Here is a 27,634-nt window from a genome sequence, read left to right as displayed (position 1 = left end):
CCCTACTTATCCATGGCATTCATCACATTGGGTATAAATATTATTTCTCAAGTACACCACAAGCTCCATGAAAACAGAATCTGAATCTTAATCTCATGTCTCAGTATTTAGGATAGGGCACGTTTGGACCAATTATGGGTCAGGGTCAGTAATCTTTTATTTCTGTTGAATTAATCTGTGAAATAAGGAATAATGAAATAATGAACCAGGGGTTTAGATGTGATCTTGAGGAGTATCACGCCATGTGAAAAGTAACGTCAGTATTTTGACGGTATCCTTAGGTAGCAAAATCTGTAATGATAATGGGTCAAATGCTGATCTCATGAGGCCACTGCAGCTAAGAGATTAAGCAAACTGCCAGAATTTGAACTCAGATAACAGTCTAGCACTATGACCATGTTTCGTAAAACTATTTTGTGTGTAGACATACACGCAAGCTCATATGCTGTATGAAATTATGAAAAAACTGATAAAAATGGATTTAGGAAGAAATAGAAAACTAAAGACATATACAAATAGACTGTGGCAATGATTTGGCATGTTGCTAATAGTCTTTGAAAGGAAATGAGTAGCTTCCGATATATTTTAAGAGAAAGACCCCAAATAAATTCTTTTTAGTTCAGTATGTATTAAAATGACAGCTTCAATTATTAGTAATTTTTTTTCCCTGATGAAGAAATGTAAGTTACATTGAAAACAGTTTGAAACCAGAGAGGAACTTCTCTAGAACATGGATACTTTTAGGCATAAAGGAATATTTCATCCAAAGATAATCAGAAAAACATACCAAATCACATTTCTAAAAAATTTGACTTTTACTTATTTATTTTGAGAGAGACAGACATGGCATGAGCAGGGGAAGGGCAGAGAGAGAGGGAGAGAGAGAGAGAGAGAGAGAGAGAGAGAGAGAGAGAGAGAGAGACTCCCAAGCAGGCTCCACACTGTCAGCGCAGACCCCCACCTGGGGCTCAAACTCACAAAACCATGAGAGCATGACCTGAGGTGAAACTGAGAGACAGACACTTAATCTACTGAATCACCCAGGCATCCCATACCAAATCACATTTTTTGAGCAGCTTTACCTTAACAGAACGTTGGTTTTTATTGTGGATTACTTTATGTTCTAGAATAGAACATGTAAGTTGCTGTTAAATGAAAAACTGTATCTAATTCGAGCTCGGCAGCAAAAAGCTTAGCACCATGAACATAAATGCCAACCCTGACATTTCGAACAGAAAACTAACTACCATATTTATTTATATAATTGCTACATTTCTCCTCTATTAAGGGTTCATAAACGGTTCAGATGGAAATAGTATCCGGATTTTTTTTTTTTTCTAGAAAATGTGGAAGGAAACCAGGATATAAATTAAATAAATAAATAAATAAATAAATAAACAAATAAATGAATAAATACGGATGGGGCCAGCAGGTCAAGAAGGACAATACAGAGCCCAGAGACTCGACAGCCTAGAGAAGGGATTAGGTAAAACGAACTGGGAGACACATCGCCAGGGAGAGGTCAAGGAAAGAGGTACACAGCCACTGCAGGTAAGTGGAAAACAAAACAAAACAAAACAAAAAAAGCTAGAAAGACTGGCTGATAGGCAGAAGCAGAGGAAGAATCCAGGAAAATAACAAACAGTACAAAAGGTAAAAACAGTTGTCAGCAAAAAAGCAGCATGGCTGTATTACTTTTCAGATGATCGTTTTCTTTTCAATGTAAAAGGGAGATAGAAATATACTTTGCAAATTATCGTTAAAAGGAAGCAAAATACACATGCAACCAAAACCGGGAATGCTTTTCTCACCAGTTAACCAACGATCTATGGCAGAAGGTCTCTGCAAAGTTAGATTCACCGCAATGCCCGGGGAAACCCTCAACTTCAGACTTTACCCATCATTGTCATGACAACCGTCTTCTTCCCTAGTTCCATCAGCACATCCATTGGCCATTCTACCAATTCCGCTTTGCTTGCCCGCAAAAATCTGCTACACTTTCCCCTCTGACTGCATCAGCAGGCGTAATAGCATCTGGGGCGGTGTTAAGGTAGCACCGATTTCTGTATCACTCTTCTCTCTGAATCACTTAGAGAACCTCCTTGGGGCTTTGAAGTGCAAATTTCAGAAGAGCCGTTCCCAGGGAATAACACAGTCTTCTGATTTGGGTTATGATCAACGGAGAACAGAACAGAAGTGACATATTTATGACTAATACGTCTTCCTGCTTAAAGAAGTCAAATTTCGTCCTTTGGTGGGTACGTGCCTTGCTGATGGTGGAGAGTCCTACTGGATTATAATCACTCTGTAATTCTTTGTGGTAGTCTAGTTGAAGTGAAGTGTCTGGGAGTCGCTGGGAAGGGAAAATGCCATAAGGATGTACTGAAGCAGAATTTCAAGCATCTCAGCACAGCCGTGGAAATGGTGGGAAGCCGGCCAGCGGAGCAAGCAGGAACAGACAGCGTAGCCCTTTTGAAGCAGAGACATCAGGCAGATACACCGTGAAGAGGCAGAGGCTTCAAGAGTGCCAGGTTCTACAAATAGCTATTATTACCACCAACAAAAATACCACCATCCCATGCACATCTTTGGGAAGGGTTGCAAGTCATTATTTTGTTGGGGTTTCAGCCATATTTATGCATAAAGATGGCATTCACATAAAATCAAATGATACACACACACACACACACACACACACACACACACGGATACATCCACATAAAAACAGAGTGTCAATTTGTGTGTAGGAAAGTCAAGCGGAAAGGCTTGGGTAGTCTGCATTTTGACCAAAATGTATTTTAAAATTTTGAACTGAGAGAATCAAAAAGTACTATGTTCTTCATCCCGACAGTGAATTCTTACATCGCTTACTTACTTCCTTTCTTTCAAGATTTTATTTTTAAGTGATCTCAGCACCCAACATGGGGCTTGAACTTAACAACCCCGGGATCAAGAGTCACATGATCTTCCCACTGAGCCAGCCGGGCGCCCTCCCTTTGCGTACTTTCGATATCACTTCCCAAATTCCAAAACACCTTTTGAAAAAATTAGTGACATGCTAAATTATTGGTTTCCTTTTGCTCCCGTAACAAATTATCCCAAACTTAGTGTCTTCAACACATATTTCTCATCTTATAGCTCTGGATGTCAAGTCTGAAATGGATCTTACTGAGTTAACATCAACGTGTTGGCAGGGCTGTGTTCCTTTGCCGCACGCGCTAGGAGAGAATCCGTTCCTTGCCTTTTTCAGCTTCTAGAGGATTCCCACATTCCTTGGCTCACGGACGCCTTCCACCTTCAGAGCCAACAATGGCCACTTGAGTCTTCCTCATGAGCATTATATCATTCCAACACCAATTCTTCCGCCTCCCTCTTCTGTATGGAAGGACCCTTATGATTACAGTGGACCCATCCAGATCATCTAATTTCCCTATCTTTGGATCAGCTGATTCGCAACTTTAATTCTATCCACAACCTTAATTTCCCTTTGCCATGTAACACACCATATTCTCAGGTTCCAGATTTCTGGATGTAGACGCCTTTGTGGGCCATGATTCTTCTTATCATGGTCTAGCTTGTGGCCCACCAAGATTCAAGTCCATCCCACATGCAAAATACATTCATCCCATCCCAAGACACCCAAAAGTTTCAGCCCATTATAGCATCAACTCAAAGTCCAAATCCCAGCAGCTCAACACCTGCATCATTTCCGTCAGGTATGGATGAGGCACTGGGTATACATTCTATCTGTGAACCTTGAACTCAAGAAGAAACATCTTACTCGTTCCAAAAACACAATGGTGAGGGAGACATACAGTAACATTTATAGACATTTCTTTTCAAAAAGGGAGAAAATGAAAGGAAAAGGAATTCCAACAGTCCCAAGCAACCATGAAATCCATATGGAAAATTCCACTTGGTTTCAAGGGCCTGGAAATTATCCTCAGTGTTTCTTAACTCCACCTCTGGGCTCAAGGCTCCATGCTCTGGGCTTGGGGCCGTCCATCTGAATCAGCCTTCCTTTTTCATGGAAAGTAGAAAGTGTGTAGCTGAGGAGTTTTATCAGCCCGTCTCTCACCTGTAGATATCTGGGGAACTGACCATTTCCTTTCATTTCATCCCGTCTCAAGACCTGAAGTTCAAGATGGCACCGTTTCCGCTGATGTAACATTTTCAACCACCTCATGGGCCTCCTGTTTATTCACGAGATTCACTCTATTAGCCAAGAGTCTCCTCCACAGGTCTTTTCTAGATAATCCCATCTCTATTTTTGGCTTTGCTGAGATGACTGAAGAGATTTATGAGTCACACACTTAATCATTTGAAAGAGCCTTTTATGAGACTGAATATTTTGATGTTTTTATCTTTCCACAGGGTTAGCAAAAGGTTGCCCAGCCATACCTTCGTTTTTCTCCCTACGGCATGTTTTTCCAACCCCATCCCAAGAAGCCCTAAATTTCAATAGGCAGTGAATCTCTTAATTTTGGAATTGCTCGTAACCTAGCAAGTCATTAAGCCTCAATTACTTTTGGTTTAAAAGTTCGTTCTTGAAACAGTCTCTTCCCTCTTGTGTTTTCCTAAAGCACGAGAAGGAAGAAACCAGGCTGAACCTTCAACACTTTGCTTGGAGATCTCCTCAGTTAAATACCCAAGTCCTGCTCTCCATAGGACCCCAGGACACAATTCTGCTAATCTCTCTGACTCAACACGACAAGAAATTCTATTCCTCCTGTTTCCAAGGACACCTTCCTCATTTCCTTCCGAGTCCTCAAGATTGGCACCTTGAACATCGGCGTTTCAACCAGCAGTTTGCTTATGATGACATACGTATTCCTTAAGGCGTGTATGCTTTATGTGCAATACTCTTCATTTCCTTGTGAGTCCTCCTTGGCCAAGCTGTTATCCGTGCACCTCTTAACAGTCTGTTTAAGGCAAGAGAAGCTTTTCCTGTCATGCTTCTCCTCGAAATTCTCCCAGCTTTTGCTCACTGCCCAGATGCAAAACCACGTCCACATTTTTTCAGATGAGTTTGTACAGCAGCATTCTACTCTCAGGCATGACATCTCTATCTGTGTCCACTGCTGATGTAACAAACTACTATGAACTCAGAGATTTAAACAACACAGACGTATTGTGTTACAGTTCTGAATGTCCAAAATCGAAAATGAGTCTCACTGGGTTGAAATCCATGTGACGGCAAAGCCTTTTTTTTCCTTTCTGCAGGCTCGAGGGGAAAATCCATCCCTTGCCTTTTCCAGTTTCCAGAGGCTCCCACACTCCTTGGCTGATGGGCCTTTCCTGCACCTTTAAGGCCAGAAATGGCATTGGATTCTTTCTTCCATCACGTGGTTCTGACACTGACTTTTCAGCCTCCCTCTTTCACGCTGAAAACTTTGGTGATTATATCAGGCCCTCCCAGATAATCCAAGTTAATGTCCCTGTATTAAAGTAATCTTTGTATCCTTGATCCAATCTATTATCTTGATTCCCATTGCCAAGTAACCAAATATATTCACAGATTCCAGGGATTAGGTCATAAACATCTCTTTTTGGAGGGAGGAGGAGATAGGGACATTACTCTGTCTACTACAGTCTATCTGATTTTTGTTTTCTTATAAACTATAAACTCATTGTATGGAGGATAGAGCCTTGTATATAGAGAATTTCTACAGGTATATGTATCTTAAGATACAAGTATATGTACAGATACAAGTATCTGTACATATGTACATATGTACAAGTATATGTACATACACAAGTATATGTATCTTATATTTACTGCATTTTTACAGCACATTTGCTGAATAAATGTAACTGCAAGTACAGCCTGGTGCAAACTGTTATTCTGTGCATTCACTTCAAGAACAGCTGCATGAGGGACACCTGGGTGGCTCAGTCGATTGAATGTCGGACTCTTGACTTTGGCTCAGGTCGTGACCTCAAGGGTTCGTGACGTTGAGCCTGGCGTTGGGCTCTCTGCTGGTAGCACAAAGCCTACTTGAGATTCTCTCTTCCTCTCTCTCTCTGGCCCTACCCTGCTCACGGTCTCTCTCTCTCTCTCTCTCTCTCTCTCTCAATAAATAAATAAATAGACTTAAAAAATAATGTAAAAAATAGTTGCATGAGCTATACATAAGGAGCTATAATGGCATACAAATTCTAAAATAAGGAGACACTTTTGGTCCAGAAACTAATAATGCTGGGTTGCTGTCCTGAAAATTCCTTGATTTTTTGCATAAAAATAAAATAACAATAAGCTTCAAACTATATACAAATTGTTATGAAAGAACATGTTTAAAAAATTAGGTAATAATATTTTCTTAGGCAAAATACATCAGATGTTTGGAATCTGAAATGCATACTTCTTAATATACAATGGTAAGTTAAATGGTAGAGTTTTCTAGATTACCAAGAAGCTGAGCGACTACAGACACCCCGCCTCTCCCCAAACCGTGACGATGCAAAATGGAGAGAAAACATATGCTTTATTTCTTCCTTTCGCTTTGTGTTTTAAATGTTCCCCTTGCTTAAATGATAGGATTTATCTCTAGAAAACAGTCTCTAGGACTATTTAAGTGAAAGGTGGAGGCTGGTCCTTTGACGTTGGAACTACTATGTGGGTACAGAGATAATGCTACGCTTGATCGAGGCATGGCCTCAGCCAGTCCCTATGAGGCCTTTGTGCAAATTAATAAGTGGAATTGATTTCAGGACACAGCTCTGCCCCCAGGTATCTGAATGTAAGTGGGACCTGCCCTTCCTTCTCCTTCAACTGAGGGTCCTTAATGTGCACAACTGTATACAGCAGCCCCGGAGAAATAATGGTGCTGATGACTGGAACCAACTAGCTTTACAAGAAAAGGTCAACGAGACAAGCATTAGGAACGAGAAGAATTGTGGGAGCCCTGGGAGAGAGACACTGAAAATCTCCCTGGAGTATTTAGCTTGTGGGCCTCAGATTTCAAGTCATGAGAGCATTCTGCACGCAACTGAGCATGTCAGTCATCGCAGATATTTGAGCACAGGAAATGAATCACACACTTCAGGCTCAGATGGGTGGAAAGGGCAGTGTCTTTAATGCAGGTAGAGGGGGCAGAGGCAACTCGTTCAGGGTCTCTTTGGTCATTGTGCATTGAAAGACATTTTAGACGGCACGACAAAGATGGATTTTTAAATCCAAGCACTGGTTCCTGGTAAAATGTGAGGGATGCAGTATTCCCCCTTAATTAAACTTCCTACTATAACGGTACTAAAAGTGCTTGCAGTATGTGATGTAATTAAAGTCATAATCTCTACCCTTTGAAGAAGGTGCATCAGCATAATTGTTATGTAATAGACAAACAAGGAGTAACTTAACCTCTACACAGAGTCATAAACCCGGGCAGCAGATTTTATCAAGACCTTTGGTATCTTCATCTATGAAATGAAAAGGCAGAATGAGGTGAATTCCAAGGAGTCTTGCAGATCTAAAGAAAAGAAACATCTACAACAGAAATTATGCCTGAGTCTCCACACGGTCCAGTCCCAGAGGTACCATGTTCAAAATCATGTGCCAGCAACTAACCCCTAAATAAATATAAACAACTTAAAACGTTTTTCTCTGCCTCTCCAGGAACGAAGTGGAAGAAGTCGTTCTTTCTGTACAGGAAACTTCGTAAAAGTCTTCTTTCTCCTTTGTTACTGCTTCCAGTATTCTCTGCACAGATGGCAGCTAATCCTGGAAATCCTCTCTCCCACTCTCAACTTCTCTCCTGAACACCCACCGAGCCCAAACAGCATTTTGTCTCTCTCTTCATTCCTCATTCTTCCCCCTAACCCCTGTATTGTACAGATCAGATTAACCAAGTCATAGGCTAGGTGGGAGCGAGGGATGGGTAAAACTGCCCCCGCACGAATACCCTGGGACGCATTACACACTTAAAATTTTTGTCACTTCTGTGACTCGCAAGTTGTAAATTCGATTTCTTAAAAAATAAGCACCCCCCCCAAAAAAAAAATGTGAGATGTGGTCCAAGATGATGTCATACGAAGACCCTGAACTCACCTCTCCCAGGGACACATCAAAACGACAGTCACATACAGAACAATTCTCTCGGAAAAAGACCTGAAAACTACTGGGACAGGTCCTCTACAATAGAGGATAAAGAGGCCATATTAAAAAAGGTAGAAGCAACAGAGATATGATTTCACCCAAAACCCCCAAGCACAGCAATGCACGAGCAGGAGGAATCTCACAGACACAGGATGTATCACTGAGGAACACGAAGCCTGAGCCCTACATCAGGCATCCCAGCCCCTGGGACCTGCACTGGAGAGATGAGCCTCCGAAACATCTGGCTTTAAAAATCAACGGGGCTTACATCCAAGAGGCCCAAAGGGCTGTAAGAAACAGACATCCAGGTCCAGGAGTCCCAGAGAATCCCAAATAAGATGATCCCAAAGAGATCAACACCGTGACACATCATAGTTACATCTCAAAAGTAAAAGATAAGAAAGAATCTTAGAAGCCGCAAGAGAAAACAACTTATCACATACAAGGGAATGTCTGCAAAACCATCCACAGATTTTTCAGCAGAAACTTTGTAGGCCAGAAGAGCCTGTCATGTTCTGTTCAAAGTACTGAAAGCAAAGAACTTCTAACCAGGAACACTCTATCCAGCAAGGCTATCATTCCGAATTGAGAGAGAGATACCAAGTTTTCCTTAAAAACTAAGAGAGTTCACCACCACTAAATTGGCCTTATAAGAAATGTTAAAGGGACTTCTCTAAGCAGAAAATGAATAGCGTTAATTAGTAGCAAAAAAACATGAAATTAAAAACCTTACTGGTAAAAGTAAACACCATGGACTACTTAAAAAGTTAGCATGAAGGTTAGAAGACAAAAGTAGTAAGAATAACCATAACTACAACCATTAGGTAAGGGATACAGAAAAGAAAAAGATGTAAAATGCGACATCAAAAACACAAAGCATAGAAAAGAGTATATACATAGAGCTTCAGGATGCATTCAAACTCAGCCTGCTCTCAACTTAAAATAGACTGGTACCTATGAACTGATATGTACGTTTCACGGTAATCACAAGGCAAAAACCTACAGAGCCACGAAAGATACTAAGAATGAAATCTGAGCATCCCACCAAAGAAAGACATGGAGCCACAACAGAAGAGAACAAGAAAAGAAGCAAAGAATAGAAAAGAACAACAAAACAAGTCTCAATAAATTTAAGAAGGTTAAAAACATATCAAGCATCTTTTCTGACCCAAAATGTATGAAGCCGAAAATCAATCACAGAAACAAAACTGGAAAAATCACAGACACGAGGTGATTAAACAGCATGCTATGGAACAACGATGGGTCAAAAAAAGAAATCGAAAACTACCTTGCAACAAATGAACATGAAAATACAACTTACCAAATTCAACTGGATGCAGTAAGAGCAGTTCTAAGAACTCATAGCAATTCAGGCCTATTTTAAGAAACAAGAAAAATTTCAGGGGCGCCTGGGGGGCTCAGTCAGTTGGGAGTCCGACTTCAGCTCAGGTCATGATCTCGTGGTTCATGAGTTCGAGCCCCGCATCGGGCTCTGTGCTGATGGCTCCGTGCTGATGGCTCTGTGCTGTGTCCTGCTTCAGCTTCTGTGTCTCCCTCTCTCTCTGCCCCTAACCCACTCACATTCTGTCTCTCTCTCAAAAATAAACAGAACTTTAAAAAATTTTTAAAAAAGAAAAATTTCAAATAACCAATCTAATGTTACACCTAAAGAACTAGAAAAAGAAGATCAAATGAAGCCCCACGTTAGCAGAAGAAAGGAAATAATAGAAACAGAGTGGAAATAAATGAAATAAAGACGAAAAAGACCAGAGAAAAGAGCAATCATTTCTGGGGGCTAGTTCTTTGAAAAGACCAACAAAGTGGGTCAACCTTTAACTCTACTCACAAAGAAAAAAGAATGAAGGCTCAAATAAAAATCTGAAATGAAAGAGGGGAATTACCAGTGACCAAAGAAATACAAAAGATCATAAAAGACTACCATGCCTAGTCATACACCAACAAATTGGGCACCCTAGAAGAAATGGATAAATTCCTAAAAACATACAGTCTTCCAAGACGGAATCATGAAGTAAAAAATCTGTATTGACCAATCACTAGCAAGGAGAGGGAATCAGTAATCAAAAACCTCTCAATGAAGGAAGATCCAAGACCAGATGGTGAATTCTACTAAACGTTCAAAGAAGATTTTATATCTATCTTCCAAAAAATTGAAGAGGAGGAAATGCTAACTGATTTTATGAGGCCAGTATTACCCTAAAATCAAAACCGGACAAGGACACCCCACAAAAGAAAAAAAAGGAGAGAAGAAAGAAAGAAAGAAAGAAAGAAAGAAACAAACAAACAAACAAACAAACAACGGAAACAAAGAAAGAAAGAAACAAAGAAAGAGAAAGAAAGAAAAAATTAAAAGTCATTATCCCTGATGGACACAAGTGCAAAATCCTCAACAAAATATTAGCAAACTGAATTAAGTAAAAATGATCAGTATATAACACGCCCAAGCGAGATTTATCCGAGTTGTAAGGATGGTTCGATGTCCACAAACCAATCCATATAATTCACCACATTAACAAAATAAAGCATAAAAATTATATGATCATCTCAAAAAGATGCAGAAGAAGCACATGACAAAATGCAACATCCACTTATGATAAAATCTCTTAACAAAGCAAGTAAAGAGGGAATGTACATCAACATACTAAAAGCTCTATATGACAAACCCACGGCTAACATCATACTCGATGGTTAAAAGCCAAAAGCCTTTCCTGTAAGATTGGGAACAGGACAAGAAGGCCCACTCTTTCCATTTTTATTCAACATTGTGTTGGAAGTCTTATCTGGAGCAAAAAAAGAAATAAAAGGCATCCGAATTGGAAAGGAAGAAACGAAACTGTCACTACTGGAAGGCAACATAATTGTATACACGGAAAGTGCTGAAAACTCCCCCAAAAAACCGTTAGAACTAATTAATGAACATAGTAAAGTCACAGCATGCAAACTTAATAACAAAATCTGTTGCATTTTATACACCAACAACACACTGTCAGAAAGATAAATTAAGAAAAAAAAACCTTCATAATTGCTTCAAAAAAATAGCTAGGAATTAATTTATCCAAGGAGGTGAAAGCCCGATACACTGAAAACTACAAGACATTGATGAAACAAACTGAAGACACAAATAAATGGAAAGATATTCTGTGCTTATGGATCGGAATAACTTATATTGTTAAAATATCCATATCAGCCGAAGTAACCTATCCATTCAATGAACTCCTTATCAAAATCCCACTGGCGTTTTTCAGAGAAAGAGAACACATAATCCTAAAATTCCTATGAACCACAAAGGTCCCAAATAGCCAAAGAAATCTTGAGAAATAAAAACAAAGCTGAAGGCATCACAGTCCTTAATTTCAAACTGCATTACAAAGCTACAGTAATCAAAACAACATAGCATCGGCATAGAAACAGACACACAGATCAAGAAACAGAACAGAGAGCCCAGAAATAAACTCACACATATACAGTCAATTAACTTATGACAGAGGCAAGAATATACAATGGGGAAAGGACAGTCCCTTCAATAAATGGTGCTGGGAAAATGGGACAGCCACACACAAGAAAGCAACTGGACCCTTTTCTTACACCACACACAAAAAGTAGTTCAAAATGGATTACAGACTCAAATATATGCCCAGAAATCATACAACCTCCTAGAATAAAACATAGGTAGTAAACCCCTTGACATAATCTTTGGTGATTTTTTTTTTTTTTGGCTCTGACTCCAAAGGCAATGGCAACAAGGGCAAAAATAAACAAATGGAATTGTATCAAACTAAAACCTTCTGCACAGTAAAGTAACCATCAACAACATAAAAAAGCAAGCTATGGGTTAGGAGAAGCTATTTTCAAATCATGTATCTGATAAAGTGTTAATATACAAAATATATAAAGAGATCATACAACTCAATAACAAAAAACAAATAATCTGATTTTTTTACATGGGCAGAGGATCTCTGAATAGACACTTTTCCAAAGAAGACATACAAATGGCCAACATAAAAAGATGTCCAACGTCACTAATTATCAGGGAAATGCAAATCAAAACCACCATGGGATAGCATCTCACATCTCCAAGACTTGCTATTATCCAAAAGATAAGAAATAAAAACAGTTGGTGTTGACAGGAATGTAAATTGGTTCAGCCACTCTGGCAAACAGTATGGAGGTTCCTCAAAAAACTAAAAATAGAACTACCATATGATCTAGCTATTGCACCTCTGGGTATTTATTCAAAGAAAACAGAAACACTAATTTGAAAACATATACACCTCTATGTTCCTTGCAGCATTGATTATAATAGGCAAGAAATGGAAACAACCTAAGTGTCCATCAGTGAATGAATGGATAAAGAAGATTGTATATATGTGTGTGTGTATACGTGTATATATAATATTATAAAATTATGTATGTAATAAAGAAGATGAATTCAAATACTCACACACACACACACACACACACACACACACACACACACACAGTGGAATACTACTCAGCCATAAAAAGAATGAGATCTTGCCATTTGTGATAACATGAATGGACCTTAAGGGCATTATCCTACGTGAAGTAAATCAGACACAGAAAGACAAATACTGTATGATTTCACTTATGTGTGGATTCAAAAAAAACCACAATAAAATAAAACCCAACTCACAGAAGCAAAGGACAAATTAATGGTTGCCGGGGGTGGGGGGCGGATGGGGAGGGGATTTGGGGGGGTGACATTTGAGAAGGGGATCAAGAGGTATGAACTTCCAGTCATAAAATAAATGAGTCATAGGGATGTAATGTATACCATGGGGACAGTAGTCAATAATAATGTATTGCATATTATATAACTGTATATGGTGACAGGGAAACTAGTCTTATCATCATCATTTCCCAGTGTATACAAATATCAAATCATTATGTTGTACATCTGAAATTAACACAATGTTACATGTCAATGGTACCTCAGTAAAATAAAAGAGGAACTGTGACTCTGTTTCATAACTTTTCTGTCTGACAGCCTTTGCTGTGAATTTAGACTATTTCGGGTCTACAGTGTAAATATAATAGAAAGACCACACAATGCTATCTGATCTAAACTCATTCAATCTTGTATTAATCAAATCAAGCCCTTCTTTCAACTTCAGCCTTTTATTCTTTCAGCTCTTACTGCAAAATTAAAATTCAGTCGTTGAGAAAATGATATAGATAAATAGATGTAAGCACTTACTTTTTTTTTTCTTTCTTACCAAACCATGTATCAGAACTCTGATTACGTAGAGAAGAAAATTTAGGAGCTGTCAATATGGCTAATACTCACACATGCATTCACATTTCAAATAAGAAGAAAAGCACCACACTGGATAATTAAAATAACATCGAGTCCATGACAATATTTTACCTAATAATATATTTCATTTAACATGTGTAGAAATCTTAGAACACTCAGTTTAAATCACTGCACTGCACTGCGTCCTTTCCATTGCCTTTGATGTCAATCGGCTTGGACTCTAAGAGGAAGCTAGGAATTGGGCAGAATGTTCCTCAAACACTCTGAGCTCTCAGATGAAAGCTTCTGTTTAAGTACAAAGTATCATAATAATTGCAATATATTTAACAACACCACTCCCTTCCATGGCAGCACCTGACTACTGCACTTCTCTCATAGGGCATGTAGAGGGTGTGTTTCATAAAACCAGCTCAGAAAAAAAGATCGGCAAAAGAGGAAGATTTCACAAACATTACATTATATGCCTGTGATTAGCAGAAAATGTCTCCACTAGAAAGGAAAGTTCAAAGCTCACAAAAGATAGTTGTTCCTAAATAGAGATTGGAAGGATTACTTTCCCCAAGAGATAGCATCCTGCATGTTTTTCTTCCTTAAGATTGAATAAAGTCCCTCCTAATGCTACTGGGCTGGGCACAGAGCAGATGTTACAGGTTTCTCCTTTGTTTATATTTTCCAGGGGTAAAGAACACTGAAGCATGTAGGCAGCTGGCTGTACTGTAAGGGAGAATTATTTTCTACGCGGAAAGCATTCTCAGTTTGAGTTTTAAAAAAATGTGGATTACACAGAAAGGGTATTCCTCTGCTCTGAAAACTCATTTAAAAATTACCAACTACTGTATTGTCTCTTTTTTTTTTTTAGCTTGAGTACTTGTATTTGTCTAAGTAGTACCAAAAAATACAGTCTCCTTTTCAAAAATGAAAGTGTTAATAATAGTGCTAATAAATTTTCACTGTATCTCCATCTGGGCCCGTTCAATTCTTCCTCGTTCTTCTCCACCCCCCACCTAGGCTAATCATTATTCATTTTTCTGCAGGACATTTGATTTAAATCTTTAAGATTAAAAAAAATGTCCTATAGGATGAGAAAACGATATCATTTTATTACTATGAGCACTTTTCTATGTTTTCTCACTAAATTATCTGTGGGCTACCAAACTTCCCATCATGTGGCTTTTAACATTTTTAGGGATTCTGAACTCATCCCTCTTCTCAGAAGTGGGAGAGTATCAGTGAGGCCCCTTTGCCCTTCTCCAGGCCTCACCCTTGTCCCTGGTTTCTGCAGATCCCAGGACCAGACTCAGCCGACTCCTGTGTCATGTTGCCCACCCTCACAACCCTATGCGTGCTCGACTACTCCCTAGGTGATTCATCAGTGCCCTGTGGCCTGGGCACTGACACAGTATCCAAAAGTAGCCATAATCCATGAAATAAAAAGTGAGGACTAGTTCAATGTGTCACGAGATATAGGAAATACCCCCCCCCTGCCCTTTTTTTAAAGGAAAGACAGAGTGTGAAAGAGAGAGAGGGACAGAGGGAGAGAGAGAGCAAAAGAGAGAGAGAGAGGGAGAGAATCCCAAGCAGGCTCTGTTCAATCAGCACTGAGCCCAACGCGGGGCTCGATCTGAAGACCCTGGGATCATGACCTGAGCCAAGATCATGAGTCTGATGCTCAACCGACTGAGCCACCCGGGTGCCCCGGAAATACCCCTTTAAGAGTGTTTCCGTGGCATCGTCCCTGGCTCTGCCCTCCTACACTGCATATCCACACATGACCTCCAGGTAGCCAGCTCCCATCCACCACCAGTCCAGAAGCAGAGCTACTAGGAACATAAGAGTCCCAAACTAAGAGGCTGTTTTTTTTAAAGCCGTATAGGAAGAAAAGTCAGAGACTCAGATATTAAGAAATAGAAACATTTCTATTTCTATTTCTATATCTCAGATATTAAGAAATAGAAACATTTCTATCTGTTTCTGTGTATGTGTGTATGTTTGCTTACAAGAAAAACTGGGCTGTGTGATTTGAAGCATTCTTATTAAAAAGGCATATATTTTTACACATGTGTACGTGTGTGTGTGTGTGTACCATGTATCAACGTGTACACAGACATATGTATATTCAGCCTTTTTAGCTTGGTTGATATGATTAATTCCTAAATGTGAGTACATTCTCAGTGTGTTGACTTCATGTTTCTGAGACTATAAATTAAGACTGAGATTCCAGATCGTAGTAAATTCATAACAATAATAAAGACCACCTGGCCTTCCCACTGCTATTTCTTCTTTGACGATTTTGATGACTTGCCATCACGCATAACTATAACCCCCACAAGGAGGCCTAGACCCACATAAACAAGCTAACAAGGAAAAGTAACATCTTACAGGTACTACTTTCGCACATTCACTCCCCAAAGCAGAGAAGGAGCAGTTGTAAATGAAAAATTCAGGGATACTTGTTCTCCCAATAAACGATGCCAATCCCTACTTTGTTCTTAAACAACACATGATCAAATTAATAAAAACAATAGCTACTGATAGTTGAGATCTCGTATTTGAAGTGAAAAATCCACAAGGATGCATGGGTTGGCAGGCGGCCAGTGTTCAAACAATCCAAAAAACAGGGGGTCAGTATTGTCCCTATTTTATCAACTGAAATTTTGAGGCACCGAACATTAAGGATCATGTCCACAGTTTACAGCAGGCCAGAAATAAGAAAGCCAGGGCTGAGGCCCGATGGTGTCCCCAAACCAGTGTTCCTCACAGCTGTGCTGGGGTCCAGCTCTGCAAGTGACCTGGTGGGCGGGGCTCTCCCCTCCAATTGGTCCATTTGGATGCCTTGGTGACTGCGGCAAGGCTTTCGACTTTTAAGTCATGACGTTGACTTCAGGAACTCTATGGCTTTAGTTTCGCCAAATCACCACTTAAAGCATCGTCCCCAGTCCAAATTAACCCAAATTAAACCGAAGCCTGCCTGACCCCCTATTCCCTAAACGCTGTCTAAATGATTACTAATCCCTGCCCCCCTTCCTCTTTCATTAACTAATTGGCTTCCTCAATACTGGCTCTTTATGGAATGAGTAGCAGATTACTGTGCCACTCAGGCAATGGCCTTGGGCCACGGAACGTCAGAGTCTGCAGTCACGGAAGTTTTACAAGTCTCCCTTTTATGGTCCCACTGTTCCTTCATATGCCAAGTGTGCGCCTCCCCCTGCACTTAGTTTACTCTCCTTTATCTGAGTGGAAACAGGAGCCTCAGTCCATCCGTAACTCATCCTCAATTTCATGGAACCATCTCCTTTCGTTCCTTTCTGATCCAGTCCTTCATGGCAGTGAAATCCCCTTTTGTATACAGATAAAGTAAAAGGGGCTCTAAAGAAACAAGGCACAAAGAACATTGCACAGGGAACACAGTGGCTTTTCAAAACCCTTGGAAAAGCAGACTGGGCTCCACCATTTATGTGATCTCCGCCAGAGCTAGAAATGTGGATAGCCTCGCTTAACGCTGATAAAGTGGACCCGACAACTTTCTACAACCTGAGTCTTAAGTCCTAGACACTATCCCCCTGATCTCCAATCCCAGGATGAAAATATAACGTACAAAAACTTAGAGCTATCTTTAAGTCCTGGCTGTGCCCAAAATCATCCGTTAAGGAAAAAAAAATGTATTTCCATTCACAACTCAAGCACTAGTTAAAGTAATCTCAGCGTCTGCAACTTTTTGGAGCACATCAAGCTAGTCTGATCGCCAGGGTGAAATACTCCTGCTTCCTGTGAAGGATCCAGTATCAACAAAGCACAATTAAAACCACAATATCTCTTAGTGATACTATAAAAACATTCCTAATGCTTGAGGTTGATACGTACAACGCTGTCAATACATGACCTATTCGACATAAACCGTAATATCATAACGACAGTCATCGTTAATCTCATATTAATTATTTTTAAAATTGTAGCGCTTCACCTGAGCAGCAGAACCCTGCTCTCATGTTACCTGTGTAACATAGAATAGAAACCCCAACAAATTTTACGCATCTTCCAATGTCACCTATGCCTGTTACCGCCTCAGTAAAGCAACCCACACAAACTAAAAATATATGTAATCATATAGAAATAATGCGCTTCAGGTAAGTTTGAGTCATCTTTCCATTAAAAAAAAAAAGGACTGTACTTCATCAAATGTCAAATCGCTTCAGCCTGACGCTGCAATTTAAAAAGGTGATAACCAATTTTTATTGTAATAAATGACAACTCATCATCAAGTGAGCCAGTCAACATCATAGACCTTTTTTTTTTTTTTTTTTTTTTTTTTTTAATATTAGCAGGTGAAAAGGAAAATGGACCCAGGATGAATAATTATATAATGACGGATAATGTCTGCAGCAAATGAATATTTGGCTGCTAAGGGCCTCTGGCTTTCATCACAACTGTTAGGAATTTGCATTTCTAAAAAGGGATTAGACTGCTTTCTGCTAAGATCCATTTGCCTTAAAAATTATAATTTTCAGAACAAAAGAATTTTTTATTCAAGCTCTCCAAAGATCATTTAGATGGATACATTTTACACTACAATTGTCTTTTCAAGTTTATAGGGATTCAATGTATACTGTAATTAGTTTCTTTATTACAAGTCACCTCTCAAATTACACATTTCAGCATAATGGAAGTCCATTTAATTAACTGTGCTCCTGATGATCATACAGACCCCTGAGTCACTACACTTCACCTCTAGTGGAGGCTAAATTTTAAGGAAAATTTATTTTCCGTTCAGGAAATTTCATTTCATTACAAAACGAAAAGAGAAAGCACGGTAGGTGTGACGTTGAATAGAACTAGAAAATTCTTTGAAAACCTATGAAGCCGTCTTACAAATGTTCTTTTACTATGAGGACAGAAAACTAAGGAAGAGAAAAATAATTGTATGAGAAAACAAACAAACAAACAAACAAACAAACCCTTACTTACCAGGTGTGAAATTGTATCGAGCTGAAAACCCCATAGATTCCAGCTCTCCATCAGCGAAAAATTTAATCCATAGAAATCTTCCACTGGATTTTATTACAGGTGGGTTTTGTTGTCCACAAAAACGTCCAATTATTGGAGAAAATCCGAAAGGTCCATCTCGAACTTCAATATGATCAAATTTGCACTCCCAAGACGGCTCAATAGAGTACTTTTCATCAAAGTAAAGTTCAATGCACTGTCTTGGGGCAGCTGAAAAAAAGGAAAGAGTATGTCTAGGAGGCCGTTTTTTAAGTCTTTAGTTTGATTTCTGTGACGCGACTTCCAATTTTATCTGTAGATCTTCTATCAAACTCTGAGTCTGACATCATGGGAGCACAAAGCAAGTCTGTCACACTTAGCCTTCTAAGGGAAAACGTTCCCGTAAGAATGTCTCAGGGATGCTCCTTAAAATTGATGATGTTGCACAAAACATTATTCAGACACAAAATGACCATTTAGATATCTAACACAGACCCGATGATCACCGTGCTTTTGTGAAAGACCACTACCATCGGGCTTAGTAAACAGAAAGACCTCTTTCTGTCCCTTTTCCCGTATTTGCCGAAGTATCCAGTTTTGAGGTCAAAAACCACTTAAGAATCGTTCAGCACAGAGTTATCCAAACATTCGAAAAGTCCCCGTGAGATGTATCGATTGCACCCAAGCGCACATACGAAGATATTAAGAGTAGTTTTTCTACAGCACAAACCTTACCACGGCACCCGCAGGTTTAAACTTATTCAGCAACTCTCTATCAGCTACAGGAAAAAGATCAATGCACTTGACATGCAGGACCTTTACGGGTCCTACACTTCACTCCTCCAGGATCTTCCCCTCCAGACACAGCCCAAGCTGAGGCCGCTTGAGGCACAGGTGTTTTCGAAGGCCTCATGCTCTTTCAGACTTTCATGTATTTTGCCACTTTCTGGAGTATCGGTCTCCAATTTCGCCAACTCCTGTTTGTGTAGGAAACTCTTGCTTTAAAGAACCATCTCTCTAAATATACTCACGAAAGACAAAAATCTATTCACCTTCGTATTTCAGCACTCAGCACAGTACTTATCTCAAAAAAAAAAAAAGAAAAGAAAAGAAAAAAGAAAAAAATACCTCTTTGGGGCAGAAGAGTAAACGAGCTTATCGTCATAACCGTTTTGATAGCTCTCTTAGGAAGAGCCTCAGAGGGCCAGTGGCTCTATCAACCTCTACATGAATGCATTTGCTAGCACCCTTCCATTCCTCCCTTGTCATGTCCAAAACAGCTCAAAATCCTGGCACTCCAGATTGATATTCAGCCAGGATACCCCAGAATGGCCATAACAGTTGTCGAAATATCCGCACATATTTATCCTAGTTAGTAAACAGCTGTTGCCTCGAGTCCTTTGAGTGTTTCCCTGCCATGTGGCCCTCTTCGGGGACCAACACCCTCCAGAAACTTCAAAGTTAAGACCTGGCACAAGGAAGGCCTGATCCCCATGTGGTCGGTAATCATTCCGAACGACTGCTGTCCCCACCACGCCAGTTCTTAAATATGTATTGAATATCACCCTTGATGGCTTTAAAATTAAAGCCTTGTGTGCATGGATGTCAAAAATTGATAGAGAACTGAGATACATGATGACTTGGAAATTAGAGACTTACAGAATAAAATATAACCCTGATGATCCCCGAGGATAAAACTGAAGCTCATTTGGTTAAAGGTCAATGCGTGTTATAAGACTCTTTTGGGGATTATTTTTAATCTCTAAAAATGTTTGAGTCTTTGGACATTGAAAAGAGACATTTACTGCTCTTACCGGCAAAACCAGGGATGATTTTATCTACCAGTAACATATATTCGCAAAGGGCAACAAATGTAGTACTACCTAGTGACAGATTTGATGAAGTTCCAGTGATGTTTTTTTTTAATCTATGAATTGGAAAATATCTTAAGACATCACTTGGAAAACTATGTTTTTTCCCTTCAAGGTTATTAGTTCAATAACAAAAAGGCAAAGGCTTAAGACGCTGGACCTATATATGTATTAGCATTCAGTATAACATTTATACCTATTACCATCTTATAGAATGTGCCTGCTGGTTCATTTCCTCTTTGGCAAGGCAATATAAGTTTCCGAAGGAAATAAACGATTTCAGAATATAGGATATTTCCTTCTGATGTGAATCATGTACGGCTAGGGGACCTTAAAGCAAAGAGAGCAGCCCTGTGCTAACTTACTTAATAAAAATCTGTTGATCAACAAATATCCATCTATTTTTCGCTATTAAGAAATGCATGGTCATCGAACACGAATTCACTTACATTTCCTTCATTTTCATCGTCACTTAAGTTCCCTCCAAGGTGGATGAACAAACCTCTCAATGTTCCATCAGGACACATACCAGCGTTATGGCTTTCCCTAGGCAGGACTACACGCGGACAGTTCACTTTCCTTTGGTCCATCGTGCAGACGTCAACCACACGCGCTCATATACGAAATCCCACTAACTGAATTTTAGAAGGCAGTAAAATAACGTTTTAAAAAGAAGTATGTCATAGGGGCTCCTGAGTGGTTCAGTCAGTTAAGCGTCCGACTCTTGATATCAGCTCATGTCTTGAACTCAGGGTCCTGAGTTCAAGCCCTGCATTGGGCTCCACACGAGGCGTGGAGCCTACTTATAAACAAACAAACAAACAAACAAACAGCACGTGGTTGTAGCTCAAGACAACGGCTTATGGTGCACGTAAGCCATTGGAAGCTAAGTCCAACTCCCTACACTTACATGTTCTTTCCCTTCAAATCTCTCAATTCACGGCTGCCTTTCTCTGTAACATCTTCTGCAAGTCATCTGGTATGTAAATCGGAAGTTCCTTTTCGAGAAGTCTTACCGTGTCATTGGGCGCGTTGAAAACTCTGGGCGCTTTCACCTGAACATAGGTACAGAATATGGCCTCTGATTGGAGGGAATTCTAGGACAACCTGAGATCCATGCGAGGAGTCTTCCTCTCTGTGACTGGGACGCCACCTGTGTTTACCAGAACCTCACCTTACCTCCAGAAACTTAGCCAATCCTTTAGCCCTCTCTTGTACTTTCAAGGCACCTTTTCCTACAGAACAGGCTCTTCCTTTCAGAATTAAGTATGACAGTCTGCCCCCGCTGCAAGAAGACGGAGAGACGAAGAAAGTAACTGCCTTTCCACCTTGGGTCCATCAACACCACCCACACCCACACCTCCGTCCGCTGGGAGCCGGCCCCCACGCCTGCTAGGGCACCGAGTGCACACCTCCTAAAGTGTCTCCCTAACAGCGTCTCAGGGGCCTCATGCAATAGATGTGTTCGCTTTTACCTCAGGTTTGTTTGCCGTCACGACTGGCACCTCGGCTTCTCCCTTCTTCCTGAAATGTCACCTGCACTAGGTACTGAGGCCTCTTTCGCCTCGTCTCCGGTCCATCTCCCTGGCTTGTCCTTCACCGCCTCCCTGTCATCCTTTCCTTTACTCTCTCATCCCCTACACGCTGTTTTTCAGAAGACTATTCTCTTATCTTCTTTCTGCTCTTTCTAGACCAGTGCTCTGGGGCCACTGGCATCCCAATGGATGCTCTCCCAATGGAGAGCTATCGCAACGTAATGCTACCTGCGGCTCCAGCAAAGACCAACTGAGCCAGAGTTCTTGGGGGCAGACCCGGGCATCGGTATTTTCTGAAAGATTTAAAAAAGAAAAAAAAACAGTGCTCCAAATGCTCTCTCTGGATCATTTCATTCATACTAAGAGCCTCAACCACAGCCTATATTTATGAACTCTAAGTATCTATTTTCAGCAAAGAGCTCTCCAGTGAGCTGAAAACTCACATACCCAATGTCTTTATGAGGCATCTCCATAAACACCAAAATGGAGCCCATTAATTTTCCTTTAAACACTCCTTCTCCACCCGTATCCTTTACCTCCCTCTATATGTCTCCAAGCCAAACACTTTGGAATCGTCCTGGGATTTCCTATCTCCCATCCCTACCTCCAGCCGCTCACAACTCAGTTTCCTAAATACCTCTCATCTCTTCCTTTGGTGCCACAGCCAACGTCACTTGTGCGGGTCAGGCTTTTCCTATGGTTTACGTGGGCTTTCACAATAGTTCCTGCTCGCTTCTTTTCCTTCAGTTACTTCCCCCAAAGGGCGGGTTCGTTCTCCACGTAATTTATTTCAGTGGCATCCCACTGTCTAGAATGTAACGTTCAGACGTCCATGGGTAGAGCCAATGGAGTGCCAAGTTCTCCTTCTCTGAGACCCTCTGCCTCCTGAGCCCCTCTTCACTGCCGCTCCCCTCACCCTACGCAGAAGCCCACGCGATTCTCCCTGTGGGTCCCAATCATACCACATCTAAGCACATCTGCACCTGCCATTCTGTACAGAGAATTCTCTCCTGGAAGTTTTACAAAACTGAGTGAAAACACCTGCTCCCCCTTGTAGCCTCATCTTCTTTCTCCTATTCCGAACGAACACTGCTAGTTTGCGGGGGGTGCCTTCAGATTTTTGACTGGAAGGGGCATGGTCCCCAGACCATATTATAAGTTCCACAGGCAAGAACCGTGGTTGTTTTGTTAAAGGCTCTCTACACTGTGCCTAGAAGAGTGGCTACTTCTTAGTAGTTGTTCAAAAAATATCTGTTAAATAAACGCATGGACGGAAAACCATGGCTAGGATAGAGTACTTCAAAAAGGGTGTAGAAATATAACCAATAGCCACGGGAGCTTCTATCCACTTCCCAACTGTAAGTTTTGTCCTTGACGTAACTAAGAATGAATGTGACTATGCGCATGAGATTGAAATGCGAGCAATGTTTTTTAATAGGCATGAAAGCACAATTAATACGCAAAACTTTCCCTCTGAATTAATCCTTTAAATGAGAGAAGTCATTGATTTTTTCTTTTTAACAATTCGAAGTTTTAAAATACTGAGTCTTCAAAACACGAATTAGGTGAATTTAACTAAGACATTTAACCCCTCTGTGCCTGTTTCCTTGTCTATAAAATGAGGACCAAAAAAAAAAAAAAAAAAAAAAATACTTACTCCCTAGGATTAAATGTTTTACCCTATGATAAGGTCTTTGAAAATTTTATATACATATCTATGCATACATGCACATATCCACATAATAGACAGGTAATACTAACTTGATAAAGGGAACAACTAAGTCTAACCCAGAATTTCCATATTTCAGTTTCCTTTTTTATCAATCATCTGAGGAAAAAAACTGCCAGAGCCCAGATTTCTCAGTTTTAGCCTTTATGATCAGAGCTGAGTCTCTTTCCTTCTTCGTGGAGTGCAGTGTATCTTTGCTAAAAGTTCAACCTCACGCACAAAAAGGAGAAGGGCAATATCCTTAGCTTAAAAGTTACAAAAAGATAAAAGAATCATTTCTAGATAGAAGTTCTTTTTTTTAATTTTTTTAACGTTTATTTATTTTTGAGACAGAGAGAGACAGAGCATGAACGGAGGAGGGTCAGAGAGAGGGAGACACAGAATCTGAAACAGGCTCCAGGCTCTGAGCTGTCAGCACAGAGCCCGACACGGGGCTCGAACTCATGACCTGAGCCGAAGTCGGCCGTTTAACCGACTGAGCCACCCAGGTGCCCCTCTAGATAGAAGTTCTTGAAAGCGGTTAAACAGAAAGCCTCTTCTCTGAAACATCTACCAAATGAACATGCCCCTCATTTAGAAGCAGATATTGAACATATACTGTCTTTTTCATTAAGGTAGACCAATCTGTCTGTGCCTGTGTGGGCGGGAAGGGTTGCAGGTTTGGGGCTATTAGGTATTCACACTTGTGATGTTGAAATCTTCATCACGAGATGAAATGATCATTTATTTTAGAAAGCTGTACTTAATCGAGTGGTGTCTACAAGGGTAATGGAAATTGGAAATGTTCGAAGAGAAATGAATCTCTTTTTCAGCACTATTTATCTTTTGAGTCAGGAAAGAGAATGATGAGAAGAAGCATCATAATTCGGAATCCTGACTTTGGCATTAAAGTATGATAATGTCACTTGTTAGCACAAATTAAGGCAACTATCATTCAGATTGTTTGGGACCATGATTATAGATTTATTTTTGACATAAATATGTATTTTTGTATTTTATTAACGAAACACTAACAACTGTACAGGTTATTCTACTAACTGTTAGCCAATGAAATACTAGTTTCACAACCATTGTACGTTAGGCAATATTATGCCAACCTGTGCCTCCATTCCACTAATTTAGAATTCTGGATCAATTAAACCAACTGCAAAATTAACTGTTATTGATTTGCTTTTATTCGCCAGACTCTACTTATCTTAACCCATTACTAATAATTTCAATAATTAGCTTGATTCCACATTTTACAGTTTCTTGATTCTTGAAGAGATATTTATGTGCATGGTCTCGAAAACCAATCTTTGTGATGTCTTGGGGCATTCTGTCTGCCCAAAGCATAGAGATGGCCAGGTCTGGCTCAGAGCTCTCCCCAGCCCTGATTCTTTGCCCCTTACCTTCTATGATGTAGATGCACTCTCGGTCAGGGGGGTACTTGCTGGGGTAGTTGGGAGAGGTAAAAATACCTCCCTCTGCATGTTTTGTCCAAGTCCCACACTGCACTGACTTCTGAGTTTCTGAGGTGGTTTGCTTCTCTGTAAAAAATGAAAACAAGAGGCATCATCCAATTTTCTCTAAGACTAAAAATAGAGAGGACATTCTTATAGTATCCATTAGTAAATTAATTTTGAAATGTTGTCTTAGTCAAAATCAATCAATTAGACACACTATAAAATGTTCAGATATTCTGGAATATTAAGAATATGAGAAAAATAGCGAAACATAAGTAATTAGAGGTCCTCCACTGCGTTTACCCCCAAAAACACACCTGTTCCTTTCTTGGTCGCCCCAGACAAATGGAAGATGATTAAACTTGCTACAACTGAAACAGAAAAGAAAAACGAGAAAGAGATCATATTAGTATACACTGAGATGATCATATTCGATAACCCCAGAAAGCTCAAATAATATCAAAGCATATTAAGTTTATTACTGCTCACTGTTCCAAGCTAACTCAGAACATGCCCCAACTGGTTACAAATGTACAAGTCAGGACAATTAGTGCCCAGAACTGATGCAAGTTAAGACTGGATGGGACCTGAGCTGCAAATGTGCTCCTCAAGACTTCGGAGGGGATGCTGTCATCTACTAATGCCACATTACAGTAGGATTTCGGGACCCGCATTGTGTCCAAACTGCCCTTCAAGAATGGCTTTGCTAGCATCTCTGAAGGAAGAGCGTAAGCCAGGGGAAAGTCTGAAAAGGCAAACAAGGAGGACCAAGAGGGACCAGAACGCACTGCCAGTGTTGTTGTATTTTAGAAAATAAATACTCAGGTGAATCTTATGGCAGGTGGGGGAGGGGCACAGGGGAAAACCGATGAATGTGAATTGGAGGCACTGGGCAGCAGGATAAACACGTTTCTTATGAAAAGGTACTGTCCCATCCAGCAACCCCTGTCCTCAGCATTTTCTAAGCGAAGAAATTAATTCCTTCTAACCTTCACGTTGACTTCATATTTGGTATTACCCAGAAATAGATTCTTACTTTGAGAAAGGTGACTTTTAGAAGCATTTTATTGAGCTTCTTTTTCGGTTTTATTTACTGCAACAAGAGTAAATCTGCAAAGGACCATTTGAAACCTGAACTTCTGTTTTACTGGCACATCTTGACTGGCTCAATATTTTTGTAAAACCGGAAGCTAGAAAAGTCATCAAGCAATCTGGTCCTCACAAGGTCTGCTTTTTCCTCTTCCACTTCATCGTTGTCATTTATTTTCTGCCCAGTTGCCTGAAACCTCTAAGTTCCATTAGGTGTATAATCGCATCTCCACTTAAAGATGAATTGGGGGAAGGGAGAGTATCATTCACAGCGATTTCCTAAACCGAAGCACGCCGGCAGGGGCTTATAAATTTACGTTTTAAGATTATTCCAGGAAAAGCAGTAGGCCTTTTTATTAGTATTTGAGAAAGTACATCAATTTTATTACTTTGTGCTTCTGCCTGGTCATCTTTTAGAGTGAAACATTAGTTGTTGTCTGTTTAAACAGAAAAAAAATATATATATATACATAGATCCTCTTATTTTAACTTGCCATGATTCTATACACACGCAGACACGCAGGTGCACAGCCACCAATATCAGGCTGTACGCGCCCTGTGTCTTTACTTTGCTTTTCCTGTTGTGGTGGGATCACACGTTGGAGCAAGTACCATGCCTAACGCGTCCACAAAGCCGGGCTTTTAACTGCGTGGCACAGGATTCGCACCGGAATCCTTGCTTGTTAATAACAAATTCCCACCGCACGTTTTTGTTCTATCGCCGTTTGCTCCATGCCTTCCGAGGCCATTTTCCCCTCCACTGCACGCGCTACCCCGAGAAGGCACCCCGAGAGGTCTTGGGGGCCACGGGAGTTGAGGCTGGCACTCGCCCTCCCCGCAAGCGCCGCGTTCAGGCGCACCCCGCACTACCTCCTGGAGTGGAAACGTGGGCCCGCGGAGCTCCAGAAGCCCCGGGAAGAGGGCGATTCCCTGCATCCCCCCGGCTGGCAGCCCCGCGCGCCGCCCCCTTCCACCCGCGCCCGCACCTGGGCCCGCTCCCGGCCGCGCCCGCACGTGCTCGCCTCCGCCCCCGGGACGTCCCCGCAGACCCAAAGGCTGCTTTTCCTCCGCAGAGTCTGACACCCAGCGACCACCGGCCGCGCGCCGCCCCCACGCCCCGGCCGGCCGTGCCGCAAGCCAGAAAGTTTACAGGTGCCCGGACTGGCGGGGACTGCGGGGTCCGGCTGGAGTGCGGCGGCGAGGCTTCTCCCTGCGCGTTCGGCCACGAGGGAGGAGGAGGGCGGGAGGAGGGACGGCGAGTGGCCCCGCGCGGCGGCGGGAAAGGTACTCACTGTGAAACAAACTGCGTCCATAGATCATGTCTGTTCCTTACACCAGAGGCTCCGATCTCCACTAATTCCATTTAGAGACGGGAAGACTTCCAGTGGTCGGGAGAGGACGGAGTCGGGGGATTTTCAGTGTGCCAACCGAGAACCGAACGGAGTGGGGGGGAGGGGGGGGAGAGGGGAGGGGAGAGAGATCCGAGCCCACACAGCAGCCAGATCCGAATTCCGGCGTCCTCCGCCCCTGGCTCGCGCTCGCGCTCGCTCGCTGTCTCACCGCCGCGAAGCCAGCATCCCCACCATGACGCTCGCAT

The 27,634-nt window shown here is 41.1% G+C and overlaps 1 protein-coding gene across 1 annotated transcript in view; it reads right to left on the bottom strand.

Annotated features, from left to right (window-relative positions):
- NETO1 (neuropilin and tolloid like 1) overlaps positions 1-27,357 on the bottom strand; it is a 109,812-nt gene extending 82,455 nt beyond the window's left edge. Inside the window, exons 1-4 of the mRNA XM_049619603.1 lie at positions 27,330-27,357; positions 25,266-25,319; positions 24,895-25,032; positions 18,351-18,599 (exon numbers count right to left, since the gene is read on the bottom strand). Coding sequence (XP_049475560.1) covers positions 18,351-18,599; positions 24,895-25,032; positions 25,266-25,319; positions 27,330-27,357 — 469 coding nt within the window. The remainder of the gene's footprint in view (positions 1-18,350; positions 18,600-24,894; positions 25,033-25,265; positions 25,320-27,329) is intronic.
- Between the last annotated feature and the right edge of the window lie 277 nt (positions 27,358-27,634).

This window comes from Panthera uncia, assembly GCF_023721935.1.
Source record: "Panthera uncia isolate 11264 chromosome D3 unlocalized genomic scaffold, Puncia_PCG_1.0 HiC_scaffold_8, whole genome shotgun sequence".
Taxonomy (NCBI): Eukaryota; Metazoa; Chordata; class Mammalia; order Carnivora; family Felidae; genus Panthera; species Panthera uncia.
This window is presented reverse-complemented; position numbering and strand designations above follow the sequence as displayed.